General features: G+C 33.9%; 1 protein-coding gene across 1 annotated transcript in view; it reads right to left on the bottom strand.

Annotated features, from left to right (window-relative positions):
• Positions 1-4,514: 4,514 nt before the first annotated feature.
• The window catches only part of Smp_176850 (putative armc4), a gene marked incomplete at both ends in the record, with an annotated part of 36,273 nt that continues 21,489 nt past the window's right edge, over positions 4,515-19,298 (bottom strand). The window contains 4 exons of the mRNA XM_018795634.1: positions 4,515-4,922; positions 6,659-6,899; positions 9,843-9,955; positions 14,646-14,760. Of these exons, the coding sequence (XP_018649927.1) occupies positions 4,515-4,922; positions 6,659-6,899; positions 9,843-9,955; positions 14,646-14,760 (877 nt within the window). The remainder of the gene's footprint in view (positions 4,923-6,658; positions 6,900-9,842; positions 9,956-14,645; positions 14,761-19,298) is intronic.

Here is a 19,298-nt window from a genome sequence, read left to right as displayed (position 1 = left end):
CATATCATTTTACATCATTGTTTAATGCTGTGACCTCGTCTCTTTCAACTAAGATAATTGATTAAAATATCCACCGTTTATATATTTAGAATATATGAATGGTTCAAGCGAACATATACAAAATCTGTTAAAATTATTCGGTTATGTCTACTGTCTGATAGTAGTATAATTCCAACAAATATTTTAGATTTAATGTGGATTTACAATTATCAATCTTAACGAGAAAAAGGTTACCGCTAATTTATTTCAGAAGAATAATAATTCATAGTTAGAGCCATACATCATTTATTTACAAACATGGTGGGTTGACGTTGTGGTTGATTGAAGACATTCAAAAAATATAAAATATTGGACAGTTTAGTCAAATATAAGGGCAAAAGGTTGTTTTTAGTCTTTATTGATAGCTGGATTCTTAATCAACAGTTCGAAAGATGTTTTTCATAATTAATTTATATTATCAGCTCATGTATCTTTTTTGGGGTCATTATATCGTGAACTACAGAACAATTTCACATCTTTCTATGTCCTAATATTACCTAGGTGTATTTAATAATATTATAACTAACAAAGAGATTAAATGCACTTAGTATTGTTTGTTTGAATCTTCCCATTGATGTTTAGGACTGTAACTGGTCAGTCTCTAATTGACATATGTGCATACTGTAAGTATTGCCTCGATATAGCCTTAATTCACTAGCATTGTAAGCAAATAATGAACAAAAGTTCTATAGAACTAGAAAGGAAGGCGCAGGACAGAGTGCTTTGGAGAATACTGGTTGGCGGCCTATGCTCCATTGGGAGTAACAGGCGTAAGTAAGTAAGTAAGTAACAAAGATTACATACTTATGCTCAGTGTTTTCTTACAACAAATAGATTTATTGATCTTTTAATTGATTTACGGACTATTAATACAGTAATATATAGGAATCAATTTTTCTACTTATAAAGATAAATTATGATGGTTATTGTCATGGTTCTTATATAAAAATTGGTTAATTGCATTTTTCGTTTATATCCGTTGACAATTAGTTTTATTTTTAAAGGATAAATGAGTCAACCATCTAAAAAAATTTTTTTTGTAGCTTCATTGGATCATAAATTTCAAATTATTCAAGCATATTAAATGAGAAACCTTAGTGACTCAGGTTTTTTTTGGTTTAAAGGTTTGTAAAACAAAAAAACTGGAATAATAGCTATTTCATTATTTTTTAAAAGAACAAACTAATCGATAATGTATTATTTGTCTAGTATATAAGGCCCATTAAATGCTGTTAAAATATTACAGAGAGTCTATTAACCACGGTAGACTAGAGTGAGTTTCGAGAGTAGGTTAAATAATATGAAGGGGTTTTTTGTGGAGATTTAGTATTTTCATAGTTGAAAGCATGAGTCATTTGAAGCTAGACCACCAAGGAAAACCTGGAAGCACTGAACGGCCGTTTCGTTCTATTGTGGGACTCCTCAGCGGTGCGCATCCACGACCTCGAATACCGGTTCAGTAGTCTATCAGGTAAGTGCTCTGGAGCGAGACTGGTAGGTCCTGGGTTTGAATCTCGTGAGGCGGGATGTGGATGCGCACTAATGAGGAGTCCCATAATAGAACGAAACAGCCGCCCAGTGCTTCCAGGTTTTCCTTGGTGGTCTAGCTTCAATTGACTCATGCTTTCAACTATGAAAATATTACAGAAAGTCTATTAACTACGGTAAACTAGAGTGAGTTTCGAGAGTAGGCTAAATAATATGATAAATGGAATTATATATTTATAGATATATAAGGATTTATTTCATCTTGTTGAGTAAATATGGAACCTTCGAAATGTTTCACTCGCTCCTACCTATTACTGAGATTGGGTCAATAAGTTACAACTTTATCGAATCGTTGAAGCATTTTTGTTCCAAAAAACGTAATCGTTCATGAATTTCATGGCATTTTAGCGCTTTCGCAATGATGTCAGCTGTAACTTTATGTACATAGCTTGAGGTTTCCATACCCCATTAGCACAAAACGATGAAATTGTTAAGAGAATTCTCAGAATTATAGAAGTAGTAACAGTATTTGTCGTAATAGAAAAGATTAAGCATTGAAAATAAGATTCAAGAAAATATAAATTAGTGAAACAAGTAATAGATTGTGAGAAATTTAGAAGCTTAAATTCTGAGGGGAAAGGGTTGATACACTTCTCTCATTTCAAACGATTTTGAGTCACTGGTTACAGTAATCACAAAGATATGAGCAAGGTACTCTACATCTATTAATATGGCTCAATCCAATCGTCCATGACTTCATGGATTACAATAATAAATTATTTTCACCGTTTCTTCGTTGAAAGAAATAAAAATATATTTCATCATGTATATTTTTAATTAAAACGTATTACTTAACCAGAATTTAGGATTAATACACTTTCCCTCTAACTCAGTCAAGAAACTTTAAGAAGATTGGATAGTGGCTAGCAGTGGAATACAGGACGCGCGTTTCGACATATTTGGGACTCGTCAGCTGAATGTACCTGCATCTCAGAGTTGATGTTCACTCTGGGACTTGAACCCAGTACCTTTCGCTTCAAACGCCATCACGTTATCCACTCGGCCACTGAGTCTTGATAGCCACTTGCTTGTGCAGTGGGGTGAAGTTTAAATTCACTATCCATCTTTGCTTATAATGTTTGTGAATTTAGGCTATATCGAGGCAATACGCACAGTATGCACATATTCCAATTAGAGATTGACCAGTTGCAGTCCAGAAACATCAATGAAAAGATTCAAACAAACAATACTAAGTGAGTTTAAGAAGATTGTTTTTCTTCAAGTGCTTCCTCAGATTTATTTTCATGTTATGAATAATATCACATTCGTGTTCCACATAAAAATACACTGTTTTGATCAGTATAAGGTTGTGAAGATTGTTAAATTTTTATTGAGAATATGGATCGATCAATATTAGACCGCCATCTCCACAAACATTTAATGACAATTATCATGTGTTACTTGTGACTAGCTTTGAAAACTTGAAAGCATTGGACATCTGTTTCGTCTAAGTATAGGACTTCTCAACGATGAACACCCATGGTCTCGCACGCGAGAATTGAACCAAGGACCTTCAGTCTGGCACTAACCTTCAACCCCTAGACCACTGAGCCGGGATCCAATGGTGTTGATATCCAACTTTAACCAATCCATGATAATGCGGAACAATTATTCATTGCCTTTAGCGAGTAACTGTCTCACACCCGACACGGTTGAAATCCACTAATCACGGCTTCTCACTAGAACTCTAAGAATTACCTCTCAGTGGTCGTCTAACATTGATCGGTTCATATGCAGTGGATTAGCTTCGAGACAATTCCTTAGGTTCCGTATATCAATTGCCTACAGAATTAACGAATTCAAGCATTCATATAGTTTTCTCGCGAATTCTTTTTCCCAACTATTACTCTAAGTAAGTATTTGGATCATGGAGATAAGAACTGCCGTATCTAGTGTTTATCACGCAAGATTATCTCGAGACATTGCGTTATCGCCATCTGGATTAAATCATAAACTGGAAGGCTTGAATAACAGCTCCAGAAAAAGATAATGTAACACAGTTTTTTTAAAACAGCATAACAGATAATGCACCAGTTACGGTAATCGTAATAAAGGAAATCAAGTGCTCGCTTGACAGACTACTGCTCACAAGAGGTATATGATTTATTATAAACAGATTTATTTTTCGCTGCTAAAAGATACCAGGTAAAGTATGGAATCAATATTCAGCTGTTGTGTTTTTTAGTCATTTCTAGACTCACATGAATGGTTAGAAGTTTGGATGACTTTTTGCGCAAATAACCGCCGAAACATGTTGTGGTGCTGGCTTAGAACTTAGATTAGCATCTAAGACTTCTTGGCATAGAATAGAGTCGTTTCAATGAACAATGTGGGTTTGTTAGTTCCACATTAAATAACAGAACATTTGAAGCATTCAACAGATCTATGTTACTCAGATCTTGAATCTCATATTAGTTGCTTAAACAACTTTGTCCAGAAAGATTTGTCTGACTATATAATTTTTAATTAACTATCAGCAAGTTTATTGACTGCTAATATTTTCTCTGATTACTACTACATACTGTTAAAGATTTCTCAGAATACTCTGTGCATTGTAGATCAGGTGTGTGATACCCCCAAATACTCGTCACACACTCTCTCTCTTCGGTTAGTAAATATTTTAACAATAATCAATAAGATTATGAAGTTCTCTTATCATAACAACAAAATCAAAGGTAAATACTTTATAATCTCTATTTATTGTTTTTCATAGAGGTATTACCTTTTCAAGATAACATCTACCTATATGCATATATTAGCTTTATTGAACTTAAGGAACAATCAACTTTTATTCATGATAGTTATAATCATCAATCATATATATATCCCATAAACTTAGGTAAATACTTCGTTTTATGTTTACCCCAGTTTAATTACAATAATGGAATGAAAGTTGAAGATAGCTAAATCTAAAAAAAATATCTGTCTTAGTTTGGTGATGAAATATTTGAATCTGTTACAATTTGTGGTGATACTTTTAAGGAATTGTTCACTTCTCCAGAATGTGTTTCTAGGTTATCAGATAGTGTTGTACGAACAGCTGTATCATCATGATTAGAAATATGATCATCACTGATAATTGATTTATCATTTAAATCTGTTTCTTCACGTGAATGATTTTCTAGTGGTTCCTGATTTTCTTGTTCTTCATAATGGTGATGATGATGATGACTAGGACTTGTTTTATTTTTCGATGATTTTTTAACAGTTGAATCTTTAATACCATTGAATTTAATTTTTTCATGTAGTTTTGTCAAATGAACTTTTTCATTTGCTAAAGCTAACCTCCTTATATTACTTATACAACCAGCGCTGGCAGTTTGAAGTTCTGGATCCTTCAAAAAAATAGAGAAAGAATCAAGTAAACAAGTAAATTCGTGACACGATGACATTTCTTTAAAAGGATCTATCTTTAGGACAATAATTTATGGATGAAGTAATCATAATTAAGATTGTAACCCATGAAAGTTTGTACAAAATTCATTGATCTATATGACTAGACAGGATTCTGACATTAAAATTCATGTCATTTTGTGATGAAAACCCGGACTCTAACTCATAATTTTAACGTCTAACATTACCTTCAATACTAACTCCTCAGAATAATTCATAACCTTATTTTGGATCTAATAAAAGGTCACTTTAGAATTGCTCTAGGTTTGTTGATAAATTATAGTTTCATCTATCTATAAACTCAGAAATTATATTTATAAGAAACCATGGTTAGTTGGAGAGTCACTAAACAATAAAGATAAAATATAAATACTTTGTTTATGTTTGGGGATGATAAAATATGTACACACATGAATTGAAACGCCAGTAAAACAAATCAATATGAATCATACGATGAGCACAGTACTATCCAACTATTTTGAGCAAAGATAAATAATAGCTAGCAGTGGAATCCAGGAGGCGCGTTTCGTTCTATTTGGGACTCATCTGCTGAATTTAGTTGCATCTTAGAATTGTTGTTTACTCCATGACTCAAAATTTGTATCGTTCACTTCAAACGCCATCACATTTTGTATTTTGCTACTGAGTGCAGGTAGCTGATGGGTCCCCGAACCGGACAAAACGCTATTCCTGGATTTGATTGTTAACCGCTATCTATCCCTGCATAAAATGCTTATGAATTGATGGTAATATTGAGGCAATATGCATAGAAAGCACATATGCTAAAAGGAAACTGATCAATTACAGACCTAAACAACAATAGGAAGATTCAAAGAATCAATGTATGTATGAATAATCCAACTATTTGGTCATAATCTAGTAAATACCTTTTCAAGCAATAATCTACTGTTCAAGTATCTTAACTATTTTGTGGTGCTACAATTTAACTCTGTTATCAATAATAAGTTTGTATGATTTTAATTTTTACACATGTTTATTTGGACATGTAAAGTAGTACTATAGTAGTACTATTAAGAACAAGCATTTCCTCCATGTTAAAACTTTAATATTTCCTCTAATGGAGTGTTACAATTGTGAATTTATAGTTAGCCTAATGAAGTCGTGTAAAATTATGCGTCAGGCTAAAACGGTAACTATATGTGAATGAAATGTATATAATGTACAAGGTTTATCTATTATAACAATTTATTGTTAAAGTAGTCACATTGAGAACATTATGTTTTAAAGTTCACAGAATACAGATTCCGCTTATCATCGAGGAGGCCAGTAGAGTTAAGTATTAAATACAATGTTTGATTGTCGTAAATCGCTTAGTTTTCATGATAGACTTCATGAAATACTCGAGAAGTTTTAAAAATGAAGGACAAAACGTTTTGGGTTATAAGTATTGAAAAACATACTGTCATCAAAGATGTTTTAACATAAAGCCTGAATAATTCAGACGTTTGCTCAGAAATCAATCAACATTTAACTAGAATTGATACTGATTGTTGAAGGTCTGTGATAAAGGAATGAATGACAAATAAATATGGGTGATTTCCCAAGAAAATTCGTATTTGACGTGTTTCTTCCTCCATAAGCGAAAATGAACTCTATGCTTCTATTATCATGTTAGATTAAAGATCGTATTAACCTTTAAAAATTGTTGATTACTTACTGAAGAACCAACCATTTGTAATAAATATTTTACCACATTAACTTGATGCATTGAAACACAATTATTTGGATCGCGACTTAGTTGAAATAATGCTTTTGCAGTTGATCTATGAACATTTGGATCAGATGATTTAAGATAACGAACAATAGGTATAACAGCACCAGCACGACCAAAATCAATACGATTTGTTCCCCATGTACAACACTTTGCTACAGCATCGGTTAGGGGACATCGAAGGCGATCATCTTTCTATTGGGTTATTTAAAAGAAGACGATAAAAGTACGGCGAGTTATATATGGTATCTGAACTGTTTAATGAGAAACTTTATCTACAAGATATGTGACATATTTTATGTTGATTAGATGTTTTGTGTAATAGTCAATGAATTACATTATATTATTATATTAAAAAGAATCCCAGCGACTTTTCATCAAGCAAACTTGTCTGAACTTCTTTAGGGTAATAATCAAAAGGTAATTATCACATATATTATCTTCTTTATACTCGGGGCTCAGTTTCTATCAAACTGTTCGTTTTTATGTTGACGGATATTCGTAGAAGTCAATGAATTAGTTTTAATAAAAATTTAGGGAGTATTAACTATCAGGGGAAAAATTGAAGGCCGTCGTTTATTGTAGTAGTTTGAGTGGCTACTAAAAAAAAAACAATATTTCTACCTTGGTTTCTTGTCGAATGTTAATTCTTTTGGTTCAATGTTGTCGATTTGAGAACAGAAAGTTCCATTTTCGCAAGATAAACTTCACTTAAACTAGCTTGGTTAACAATAGATAAATATATATTTTGTTATATATCAATGAGTAGAAAGATTGTATTTCTGAAGTTTCGTGACTTGATCTAGGCCGCTTCTTCAGAGTAAGTAAATAACTGGATTAAATTAACAAAGTTTAAATAGTGCGTCGATGCTCTCCAAAGAAGCACAAAAAGCGCTTATAGGATGTGAATCTCATGGACAGAGGATCATCGAAGCATCTCTCAAAGCAAAGAAGGAAAGGATTACAATGAATATCATCCAGTGCCATGCACCCATTGATGATGGTGGTGGAGGAGATAAAGGTCGGTTCAATGGGAAGCTGCAGCTGTAGAGAAATGTTCAGGAAAGGACATAATCACCCAGTCAGAAATAAACACCAAATTCCAAATAGAAGACATCAAGTATAAAGATATCATGAGACGACATGAACTGGGAGAAAAGAACGAGAATGGAGAGAGATTGCAAATTTGTGTGCCTTCAACAAACGCATACACAAAACCACATGGATCACAATGGACCAGAGTGATTATTTGAAAACGGAGAAGGTAGGCCGAATACTGAAATTCAAGAACTGTGGAACAGGTGTGTAGAGCACTTCGAAGAACTCTTGAATAGACAGGTCCCAAACAACCTACCAGACATCGAAGCAACACACACAGACCTTCCTATTGATGTCAATTCATCAACTACCGAAGAAATCAAGAGTGTGAAAGCAACAAAAAACTGACAGTATACAAGCAGAAGCGCTGAAGTCAGATATAGAAGCATCTGCAAACATGTTCCAGGCTATATTCAGAAAAATTCGAGAGGAGAAACAAGTGTCAACACGCTGGAAGGAAGGATAACTCATCAATATACCAAAGAAAGGAGTTTTGAGCAAGTCTTAGAACTACAGAGGCATCACATCACCATCAATACCAGTAAAAGTTTTCAGAAGTGTTGCTGAACCGTATGAAAGTTTCAGTAGACGTCCAGATTCGAGATCTATAGGCTGGATTCCGTAAGGATCGGTCGTTCACAGACCAAATCGTCACATTACGGATCATCGTTTAACAATCAATTGAATGAAACTCGTCACTATACATCAACTTCATTGGCTATGAGAAAGTGTTTGACAGTGTGGACAGGAGAATATTATGGAAACTTCCTTGATACTATGGAGTCACTGAGAAGATTGTCAACATTATCCGGAACTCATACGATGGACTACAGTGCAAAAAGTTGGATGGAGGACAGCTGACAGATGCATTTAAAGTAAGGACCGTAGTTAAAAAAAGACTGCCTACTCTCCCCATTTCTCTTACTTCCGTTGGTTGACTGGGTTATGAGGACCTCCACATCTGATGGGAATCATGGCATTCCGTGGACAGGTTTAGTGCAACTAGACGGTTTGGACTTCGTAGATGACCTAGCTCTTCTATCACATACACATCAACAAATGCAGATGAAGACAACTAGTGTAGCAGCAGCCTCTGCATCAGCAGTCCTCAACACACGAAGGGAAAATATCAAGATCCTCAAAAAAACACGGTGAACACCAACACAATCATACTTGACGTAGAAACTCTGGAAAATTTGGACGGTTTCACAAACCCGGGAAGCATCATCGACGAACAACGAGGATCTGACGCAAATGTGAAGGCACAAGTTCTCAAAGCAAGGGCGACATTCATACAAATGAAGGATATATGGAACTAAAAACAACTGTCAACCAATATCAAAGTCACAATCTTCAATACGAGCGTCAGAACGGTTGTAGTGTATGGATCTGAAACTTGGGGTACTACTACAACCACCATCAAAAATTTACAATTATTTATAAACAATTGTCTATGCAAGATATTGAATGTCCGCTGACCGGTTACCATCAGCAACAACCTACTGCTGGGGAGAATGAATCAACTTGCCTCTGAAGAGGAGGTTAGGACATGACGTTGGAGGTGGATAGGAGATAAGTTGCAGAAATCATTAAACTGAATCACGAGGAAAGGGCCGACTTGGAATCCTCCAGTTAAAAGAAAAAGAGGTAGACTAAAGGATAAACGGAGATGAAAATTATAGCTAAACATGAAAGGAATGAATAGCGCTTGACAATAGTTGGAAGAAAAACCAAAGACATGGTTGGAGAATCCCGGCCGGAGGCCTATTCTCCTCCACGAGGTGTAACAGGCGTAAATAAAACAAAGTAGATCTTATAATATGAGACGTGAATACGGCCTAATTGTTAAAATTGAGCGCTAATATGAGTAGTTCCTAACTACCTCGTTCCTGTTTATTCTAGTTATCATCGTATATTATCATTGAAAAAATAATGATAAAACAGTTTATTACCGTGTGTGTCAAACAGTGATAACCAATGGCATCTACACCACTGATCAGTAATCACAGCTAGATTTTGTTCATCCCTCTGCATTTTCGAAACAGCGGCACAAACAGCAGCTAACACCTCCAAATCTTTTGAATTTAATAAGCTTACAATTAATTCAAGCCCACCAACAAATGAACGTACTAGTTCGCCAGCATCCTGTAGTAATAGTGATGAAGAATGACGAAAAATTATTTAACAGTTGTGTTTGATGAGTTGTTTTGAATAATTATATATATATATATATATATATATATATATATATATATATATCAGATGACAATAGACTGGTCAAAGAATAGTGATCAATGTCATATTTACCAAGTTCTTCTAGTGTTGACAGAACTTCATTAATGAAGTAAGGCTAGGGTGACTAGTGTACGTTAGTCGACATTATGTGCATCACATTGAAATGTCAGGGGTTGGATGTAGTCAAATATGAACCCTGGGTATGGGTTTCGTGATATTCGATACTAGTCAGAAAGTTATGCCTATAATCTTTATGAAACTTATGAGCTCTGAAGGAATCAAATCCATGTCATTCAGCTACGCAGTGAAAAGTGTTGTTACCGGGTTATTTTAAAGTTTCATGAAGCATTATTTCCCTCAAGATTACGAATAGACCTTGCTGGTGAGTGTAAAATGTGTTATAAAAACAGTAAGATTTACAATGAATGTTCTTACAACGATCCGCTCTTTAATTAACTAAAATACTACATTTTATCACCTGAAAAGCTATTTTTGTTGTCTAACGAATTTCGGACGAACTGCAATCGTTTCGTGTAAAACTAATATCAGAGATCAAATAATCCATACGCTTGTATTTTCCCCAAAACTTCTGTTGACGTTGTCATCATTTATTAAAGTTCATTATCAAAGAGGATGATAAATACGTATTCCGCTTACTTATTTTTATCTCAGTATTATTCATATATTAGTTCTGTAGTGAACGAATAAACAAATGGGGACAATCAAATGTATGTAAATACAAAATTACAGAATCACTTAGGAAAATATGAGAACTATACAGTAAATACTTCAATTGCAAAGTATCAATCAATCGTCTCAGACTTCATTGTTCCCTCATTTCCACACTAATCATTCTCTGTTCTCGTTCTCTTTTCTTCGATCTTCTTAACCTTCTATCTCCAGGCATTTCACTTTCAAATGATGATACATACCACTTATATCTATCGACATCAGTAGCATACATCCCAGTTCTACTACAGAAATTCAATTTTATACAGATTACAATGTTTAATTATTTGTAGTAATTCCAAAACAATCAAGTATTAAATGGTAACTGGAATAAGGAAACTAGATTAACTACTATTACCGTGAATATTTTTAAAAAAAGTTTTTACTAACCGAAATAATTGAGAAATCAAGTTTTTTTTCCAGACAACATATCGAGGTCTTGTTAATAAAAATAGGGAATAATAGACAGAGTAATGCAATTATGTATCCTATATGTCGTTACCTGAATTTCAGTGACATAAACATTTTATTCATTATTTGCAATTTATAACTTATCATGGACATTTATCTTTATTTTTTGTAGTAAAAGTATCCATATTTCAAGTCTACCATAAATGTTTCATTTGATTGAGATCTATTTATTTTCTAACGTTATTTCTGGTAGGATAGTGGATGCATATAGTTAAGTAGGCCCCCAAATGCCCTGGTACGGCCGAGAGTGAGGAGAGTATGCTCTCCCTCTAGAAATGCTCTCACATGACCACGCGTATATAGCCTCTACCAGGGAAGTCCCACTCACTGCCTTGTCGTGGCATTACTGTTGTTTACGAAATTCGGAGGACGAAAAGCGAATGTCCAGCGCTTTAACCGGGTTCGTGGACACGGCGCGTCCACCTAGGGGAGTTGGAAAACCCTGATTCCAAACCAATGGTGCACATGGGCTCCAGTACCCTGAGGGAACAAATGGCGTATGAATCAATCGTTGGACACCGGCTACCATGGGACTGCATCTCCTTACGATGCTGCACTGCCTTGTGGATCAGATATTTAGGTCAAAGGCTCCGGATGTGGCCCCCTAAGAAAACCAGCTGCTTCGGTTTGGGCATCCGAGCAGTATCTCATCCCTCACACAAATCAAATGAGATTTGTGTGGCGCATATATATCTGGTGCTTTATTGTACCAATATTTATGTGTTTAAATAATAAATAATAATAAGTCCCGTACTAGGACGAAACAAGTGTTTAGTACATCCTGATTTTCAGTAAATGTTCGTAAAAAAAACGTTCAATGATCTTCACAGACCTCTGTACTGATAAGTAAAACTGTATAATATTCTTTAACAGCTGGAAAACTGTATCTGTTATTTATCTAATCTATAGCCGATAACGGTTTTATTATTTAGGGAAAGTATGTTTTTTTTGCATCAGAGACCATAATGAGCAATAAATGCAAGGTACTTTGTTTCCTTTTCTTCATTTAGTTCCAGAGAAAAAAAGAAAGCCAATAACTTGGCTATTTATTTGGATCCTAAATTTCAAATAGACACATGTTTGTTTCTGTTATGCATAAATATATTTATAGTCTTTTTAGGATTATAGTTATAATACTAGGGATTTAGAATACGATTCAAGAAATAGATAGGAATGATGAAAAACTGAAAACATTGAAGTGAATCAATAGAAGAAGAGATTAGTTCAGAGATAATGACAAATTAATGACAAAAATTAAAGTACGTCTTTTAGGTGGATTCGGAAATGAACTATTTAACATTGTCGACAATCTGACAGCTTTTTGAAAGCTAAAACTGTGTATGTTTTCGTAAAAGACACATTATCTGTTTACTTATTTTTAACCAGTGTCAATATGAAGGTTTATAAAAGGAGGTCTAATCAGTGATTACTTGTTGGTTTTCGCTGTTTGAAGAAATCTGTATTCATATTGATCTTTATCTTGAATTCCTGTGTCATGAACAACTTAAAATGTGTACATTACATGAGGTCGTCATATGATTATGCATTCAATTGTCCACATTTTCTTTATTGGTTTTTAGTCTTGAACAAAAGCAAAAGATTCTAACTCAACTGCTAGAGGGTTTACTGGTAAAGTTTCTTTATGAGGATATCTCTTTAGTTATGTAATGTAGCGGATCAATAATAAACTGCTACCCAAAAAGATCTAAAATTACATTTGATTTAGCAACCCTTCATCAAGAGTTGTGTAGTACACAAATAAGAAACTCCACAAACATTCATAATCGACTCTGATAAAGATATCTTAAATTGTTAACAAAATATTCTATTTGATCATTCAGCTGTATGACATATTGTGGTGTAGGCTACTTATATCCACATAAGTAGTATATGGTGATGGTCAGACATAGAATGTATTTCACTAGAAGATCGATAAGGAAAGAACAGAAATGAAGCGAAATCGGTACGAAAATGCATGAACAATGAAATCAGAGAAGACGGACTGATATTTGCAGAAGGAACAGTTAAGATTGAGACAATTGATTGTTATTTGCAAATTAACTGTTTACTGTATGGCTATCAGAATTTGGTGAGATAGTCTGTAATTTGTGCTTAAATACATTCGATTGTCCGCACTCGTGTTCTTGTTCACTGCAATAATTTACACTTGATGAAATGGAGGTGATACTAATCTTCCAATTAATATTATTGTATTCGACTGAATATGATCTGTAGAGTACTCATAAAAGTAACCTAATTTTTTTTTCAAGTGTCTTCTGTGGGATTATAATGTACACGTTTTGAAAATACATCAGTATGAATTATACATGATAGATTTTGGACTAATCGAAGTTTATATTATTTTCATACTGCAGTATATTTGGCCATGACCACGTTACAAAAAATACTTCTTCAAATGTGGTAATCTGTTGATCTATTGAAAACCAGGGAGATGGAATTGATTGGATTTATTCTGGGGCAGTTGTTAAAAAACTGGAAAATATACTGAATGCGACAGTACTCTGATACCAAAATGAGTTTTATGCAAACAAAACAATTATCCATATCATATAAGAATTCTTAAAGATGACAAAGGTGTTATAATTTACAATCGTGTAAATTCTTCATCAATCAGATTGTGATCAGTTTTATTGTTCTTCAAAATTTGGGCGCTTTGTGTTATGCTATTTGTATAGACTTAGTACTTACCAGCAAAGTTAAGATGGGACTTGATAGATGGTACACGGCAATAAATCGTTTTTATTTGGGACAGAACAATCACTAACATGTACTTTCAACAGCATGTCCGCTTCTCCATAGTCTTCAGTTTAGTGGTAATTAATTTTATAGTCAAATCCAAGTAGGATTAGCTGTTGGAATTGCAAAAGATTTTGTTTGTCCTGGAACGCTGCTAAAATCAGCTGAGGATCTATCGTTGGTGTTAATGTTCGAGCCCATGGAAGCACCAAACTGTATTTACTAATACTAACGATCCATTATCAGTTTGAGTATATCCTGTCTTCTGAATTCAGCGCCCTAAGATACCTGCATTAAACCTTTAAATGTACTATGGAGGTAAAACTTACTTTCATTGGCTGATTTAAGACATGTGTTTTACCAATCAAATAATCAAACGTTGATAGCATAAAATACCATGCAGGCAAGAAAGCTAAACAGAGACTAATGGGCCTAAAAAAATGACCTGAGCAAAAATAAATCTATTATGATCATTCGTCGTATTCCATGAATGTTTTACTTATCATATCGGTTACAATCTATATCAGAGAAAAATGCATCAAAGCGTAATGACTTGTCCTAGTGTAGAGTTTGAGTGTCTTTTGTGTAATCTAAGAAAAAATAATTTTAAGATTTTTGAAATATTAATAATAACAGCACAAACCTTTGCATTTTGGATACATGGACATAAAGCCCAAGCAGCATAAGATTGTACTTTTGGATTGGGATTCTTTAACAATGACCAAAGTAAACGTACACCATCCAAATTTTCAATGATACTATAGAAAATATATAAATTATAGGCAAAATATTTATGTATAATTCTTAACAATGTGTTATATCGTGTGCGTGCGTGCGTATGCCCTATTGATATATGAACGTGCTGATCCCCGCCAATCAGAGAGGAGCGAATTATCGATCGGATCAATAATACATGAAGGTCGTATGAGCAGTCTTGAGCACTACTCGGTCCTGCTATCTGCTTAGCCCAGCCAGTTAAGTCCAAAACATCAATAACAGCCTCTGCTACATGAATCATTGTTCACAAACATACTGGGTTTATATAGCAATCAAACAGACCTTATCGTACCATTAAATAGAAAATAACATTTGTACAAGATTTAGCCAAAAATGGCTGTAAATAGGGGGAACGGTAATCAATAGATTGGGGATAACTCAAAAAGTGGTGAATCGTATAATAATAGTCTATAGGCCAAAATAAAGCTTATAATAAGAAGGACACGAATATGAATAGTTTAGTTACTTAGTAATCATACAATAGGAAATACACATATCATATTGGTCCATAGATAGTTCTCAAAGTTACTATTCATAATTCTCCACGGGATACAACACCTCCCCTTTTTTGAGAGATCCGGAGTTGATATCCGGATTTTAAATTTCTCGAATTCACAATGATAACGAAATGATATATGGTTACATTTCGTGAAGTTTTTTAAAAAAAAAGAATGTAAAAATTATTTTCCAAATATAGTCAACTACAAAACATCCAGTGCTTACAGGTTTTACATGATGGTCTAGCTTCAATTGACTCATGATCTCAACTATATAAAATTACGAAAATCTCCACAAAACCCCATTCTAATAATGATCATATGCTCACTAGTGACTGACTCCAAGAGGTATTTCCTGAAGTTCTAGTGAGAAACAGTGACAAGTGGAGTTCAACCGGGTCTGTTGTGGACGGTTGGTCAATTTCGTGGATTGGTTAAAGTTAGATATTAACACCGTTGGATGCCGGCTCAGTGGTTTAGAGGTTAAGCGTTCGCGCGCGAGACACAAGGCCCTGGGTTTGAATCCCGCGAGCAGGTTTGTGAATGCGCACTGCTGAGGAGTCCCATACTAGGACGGAACGGCAGTCCAGTATTTCCAGGTGTTCTATAGTGGTCCAGTTTCAATTGACTCATGAATTCAACTATAAAATTACTACAATCTCCACAAAACCCCTTCCAGATCGAAAATCTTTTACAACATAAATGACATATAAAATTCAAACAAACGAATTATTAGGAAAACTCTCAACTGATCAATTGTCATTCAAAACAAATATCACATAAAGATGTTTAATCTAACTACTTAATTTATTCATCATAGTTCTAATGCATCACTAACTAATATGTAATAACTGTTATTATTTTGAATATTGGAAAAATAACTGACTGACTTCAATATTGTCCTGTTTATTAAGTATTATTATTACCGTTATTATTATTATTACCATTATTATTATTATTATTAGTAGTAGTAGTAGTAGTAGTATATTAACAATGAATACATAACTCATTTCTCTACTCTGCTGATGCATTAAATAATTAAAAAAAATCAAGTTCATACAATCATGATATGAATAAACTATTGTATTATTAATATTATATACCTGTTATTATTATTATTATTAATTTAGACAGAAATGAGAAAAAGATAACAAGCAAAAGTTATTACTATTATATTCATATTAGTAGTATGTTTGTATGGATATAAATAGATGTATGTTTAAATAAATATGCATGTATATGCACAGATACATTGTAAAAAGAAAAAAAATGGTATATTTAAAAAGTTAATGTAAATGTCGAATATCCATTTGTACATTATCATAATATATAATCATACATAATCCAAAATTGTATACAATAAAAATATTATACCCTTTTATATATATACTACTTATTGATGTGATACTATAGATAAACTACTAGTTTGTTGTGTGTTTTTCTTTATATAAGTAGTATATGAATAAAATATTATTAGAATATAAATGATAAATAGAAACGTTATATGGTGAATCAATTCAGTTCATCTTTTACAATGTGTAACAAAATCAATGGATTTAATATGTTTTATGTATCAAATAAACCAATGAAAGAACATCCAGCTGACGAGTCCCAATTAGGAAGAAACGCGCGTCCTGGATTCCACTGCTAGCCACTATCTATCTCTGCTTACAACGCTTGTAAATTAAGGCTATATCGAGGCAATACGCACAGTATGCATATATGCCAATTAGAGACTGACTAGTTGCAGTCCTAAACATCAATGGGAAGATTCAAACAAACAATACTAAGTGAATTTGAGAGTATTAAAAGTTTGTTAAGTATATCAAATATATATATATGATAAATTAGAACAACACATGTAAGCTTTGTACATATAAATTGGGGTGGAATGTACGAATTCCTATGGCTTCTGCTATATGAAAGAGACAGGAGCAAACTCCGTTGGGAAATGATGGAGGTATACGATAGATCACTCGAAATGATTTCGATTTATCTACATTATGGCCACTATCAATTAGATGTGCCAAGATAGAACTGTGTATTGTTTTTATCTGGTCCTTCCTAAACCATGCTGGTAGATGTTCACTCATTCGTTGGTTAAGTTGCCTAGTAGTACGCCCGAAATAGCAATCTCCTTTAAGTATTGACCTAATTAGAATGATTTGTTTTTTCTTTCAACTATTCTATTATTTAATTATATTACCTTGATATTTTGTGTATAAAAAATGTTAATAATAAGTTTATTAATTTTGTTACTCTTTAATAATATGATAGTTACATTGATAATAGTGTGTGTATATCACCAATCGAAAAGGGAAATACCTGCAGACAGAAGGTCAAGAAGATCAAAGAAAAGAGAACGAGAACAAAGAATGACTGCTGTGGAAATGAAGGAGCAATGAAGTCTGAGACAGTCGATTGACTGATATTTTGCAAATGAAGTATTTACTGTATGGTGCTCAGATTTTACTAAATGATTCTATAATTTTGTATTTACATACATTTGATTGTCCCCACTTGTTTATTCGTTCACTACAATAGTATACAATCATTAAATTCACTTATTAGGTACAACTTTGTATGCAAGAACTTAAATCACATTTTAGATGTGACAGCCAATAACCGTAGTAGATGGGATTAAACCTTTAATCTAATTATTGAAAGTCAAGTGCATCAAACAATAATCCATTGTTCCAGTATGGTAATCTAGTACATTGTTATTTTAGAAACAAATTGCTATGCAGTAATATATTATTTAACTCCGTCTGTAACTCTTCTAGAGTTACTGTCGGTCCCAAGCCCGGGTAAAGGAGGAGGGTTGGGTATGGGGTTAGCGACCCCATCCCGTAGAAAAGCTAACTCGCTAAAAAAACGCTAACCAGAAAAAATAATTTAAAGCCGACAAGCAGAAATACATAGGAGAACTAGCAACGGCGGCGGAAAAAGCTGCAAGAGAAGAGAATATGAAACAACTATATGATACAACGAAGAAATTGGCAGGGAGATATAGCAAACCAGAAAGACCAGTCAAGGACAAAGAAGGAAAGACAATCACTGAGATTCAAGAACAGAGAAAAAGATGGGCAGAATACTTTGAGGAACTGCTGAATAGACCAGCCCCATTGAATCCACCGAACATCGAAGCAGCCCAAAGATTGACGACTCAATCCCTAGCTTGCAATCCGGAAGGGAAGCGGAAAAGACGAAGGCCAAAGAACACACTACGCCGGGAAATAGAAGCCTATATGAAAAGGATGAATAGCAACTGGAAAGAACTGGAAAGGAAGGCTCAGGACAGAGTTGGATGGAGAATGCTGGTGAGCGGCCTATGCTCCTCGACGAGGGGTAACAGGCGTAAGTAAGTAAGTAATATATTATTTAGATGACATAAATTATGAGAGTTAACAGATCTGTAAAAGTAAAAATGCATCAATCATAATGCTTGTGTCAATAATTCTGTCATTAAAAATAACACAAATATTGGTAACAGTACTCAGTTCGAGACCCAGAGTGAACATAAACTCGGGGACGCACGTACATCCAGCTGACGAGTTCCAAATAGGACAAAACACGCTCCCTATATTTCACTGCTAGCCACTTTGCTTACAATGTTTGTGAATTAAGACAATACCGAAGCAATGAGTACAGGATACACATATGCCAATAAGAGACTGGTTGATTGCAGTCCTAAGCATCATTGGGAAGATTCAAACAAATAATACAAAATGAATTTAATATTGGAAACTGTTGTAGTGATCATAATTAAAATTTATCAACCTCAGTCCGCTGACATGAATGAGATCAGTACAAAGTAAAATTTACAAAATTTATTTAATTTGATTGATTTCAGGTGATAAATATGAAGTAAACGAAATGGTGGAGAAGATTTGTAGTTCTGGTGAATGATTATGATGGAGTTTTGTTCTCTGAGCTGAATGGTTTGGTCGTGGAGCTTTCATCGTCCTTCTGAACGACGTGATCATCACGAACTTCCGGGAGAAGTGAAGTGTTTGAATTTC

This window comes from Schistosoma mansoni, chromosome 2 (assembly GCF_000237925.1).
Source record: "Schistosoma mansoni strain Puerto Rico chromosome 2, complete genome".
Classification (NCBI taxonomy): domain Eukaryota; kingdom Metazoa; phylum Platyhelminthes; class Trematoda; order Strigeidida; family Schistosomatidae; genus Schistosoma; species Schistosoma mansoni.
The sequence above is the reverse complement of the archived record's forward strand: the minus strand, read 5'-3'. Positions and strand labels throughout refer to the sequence as shown.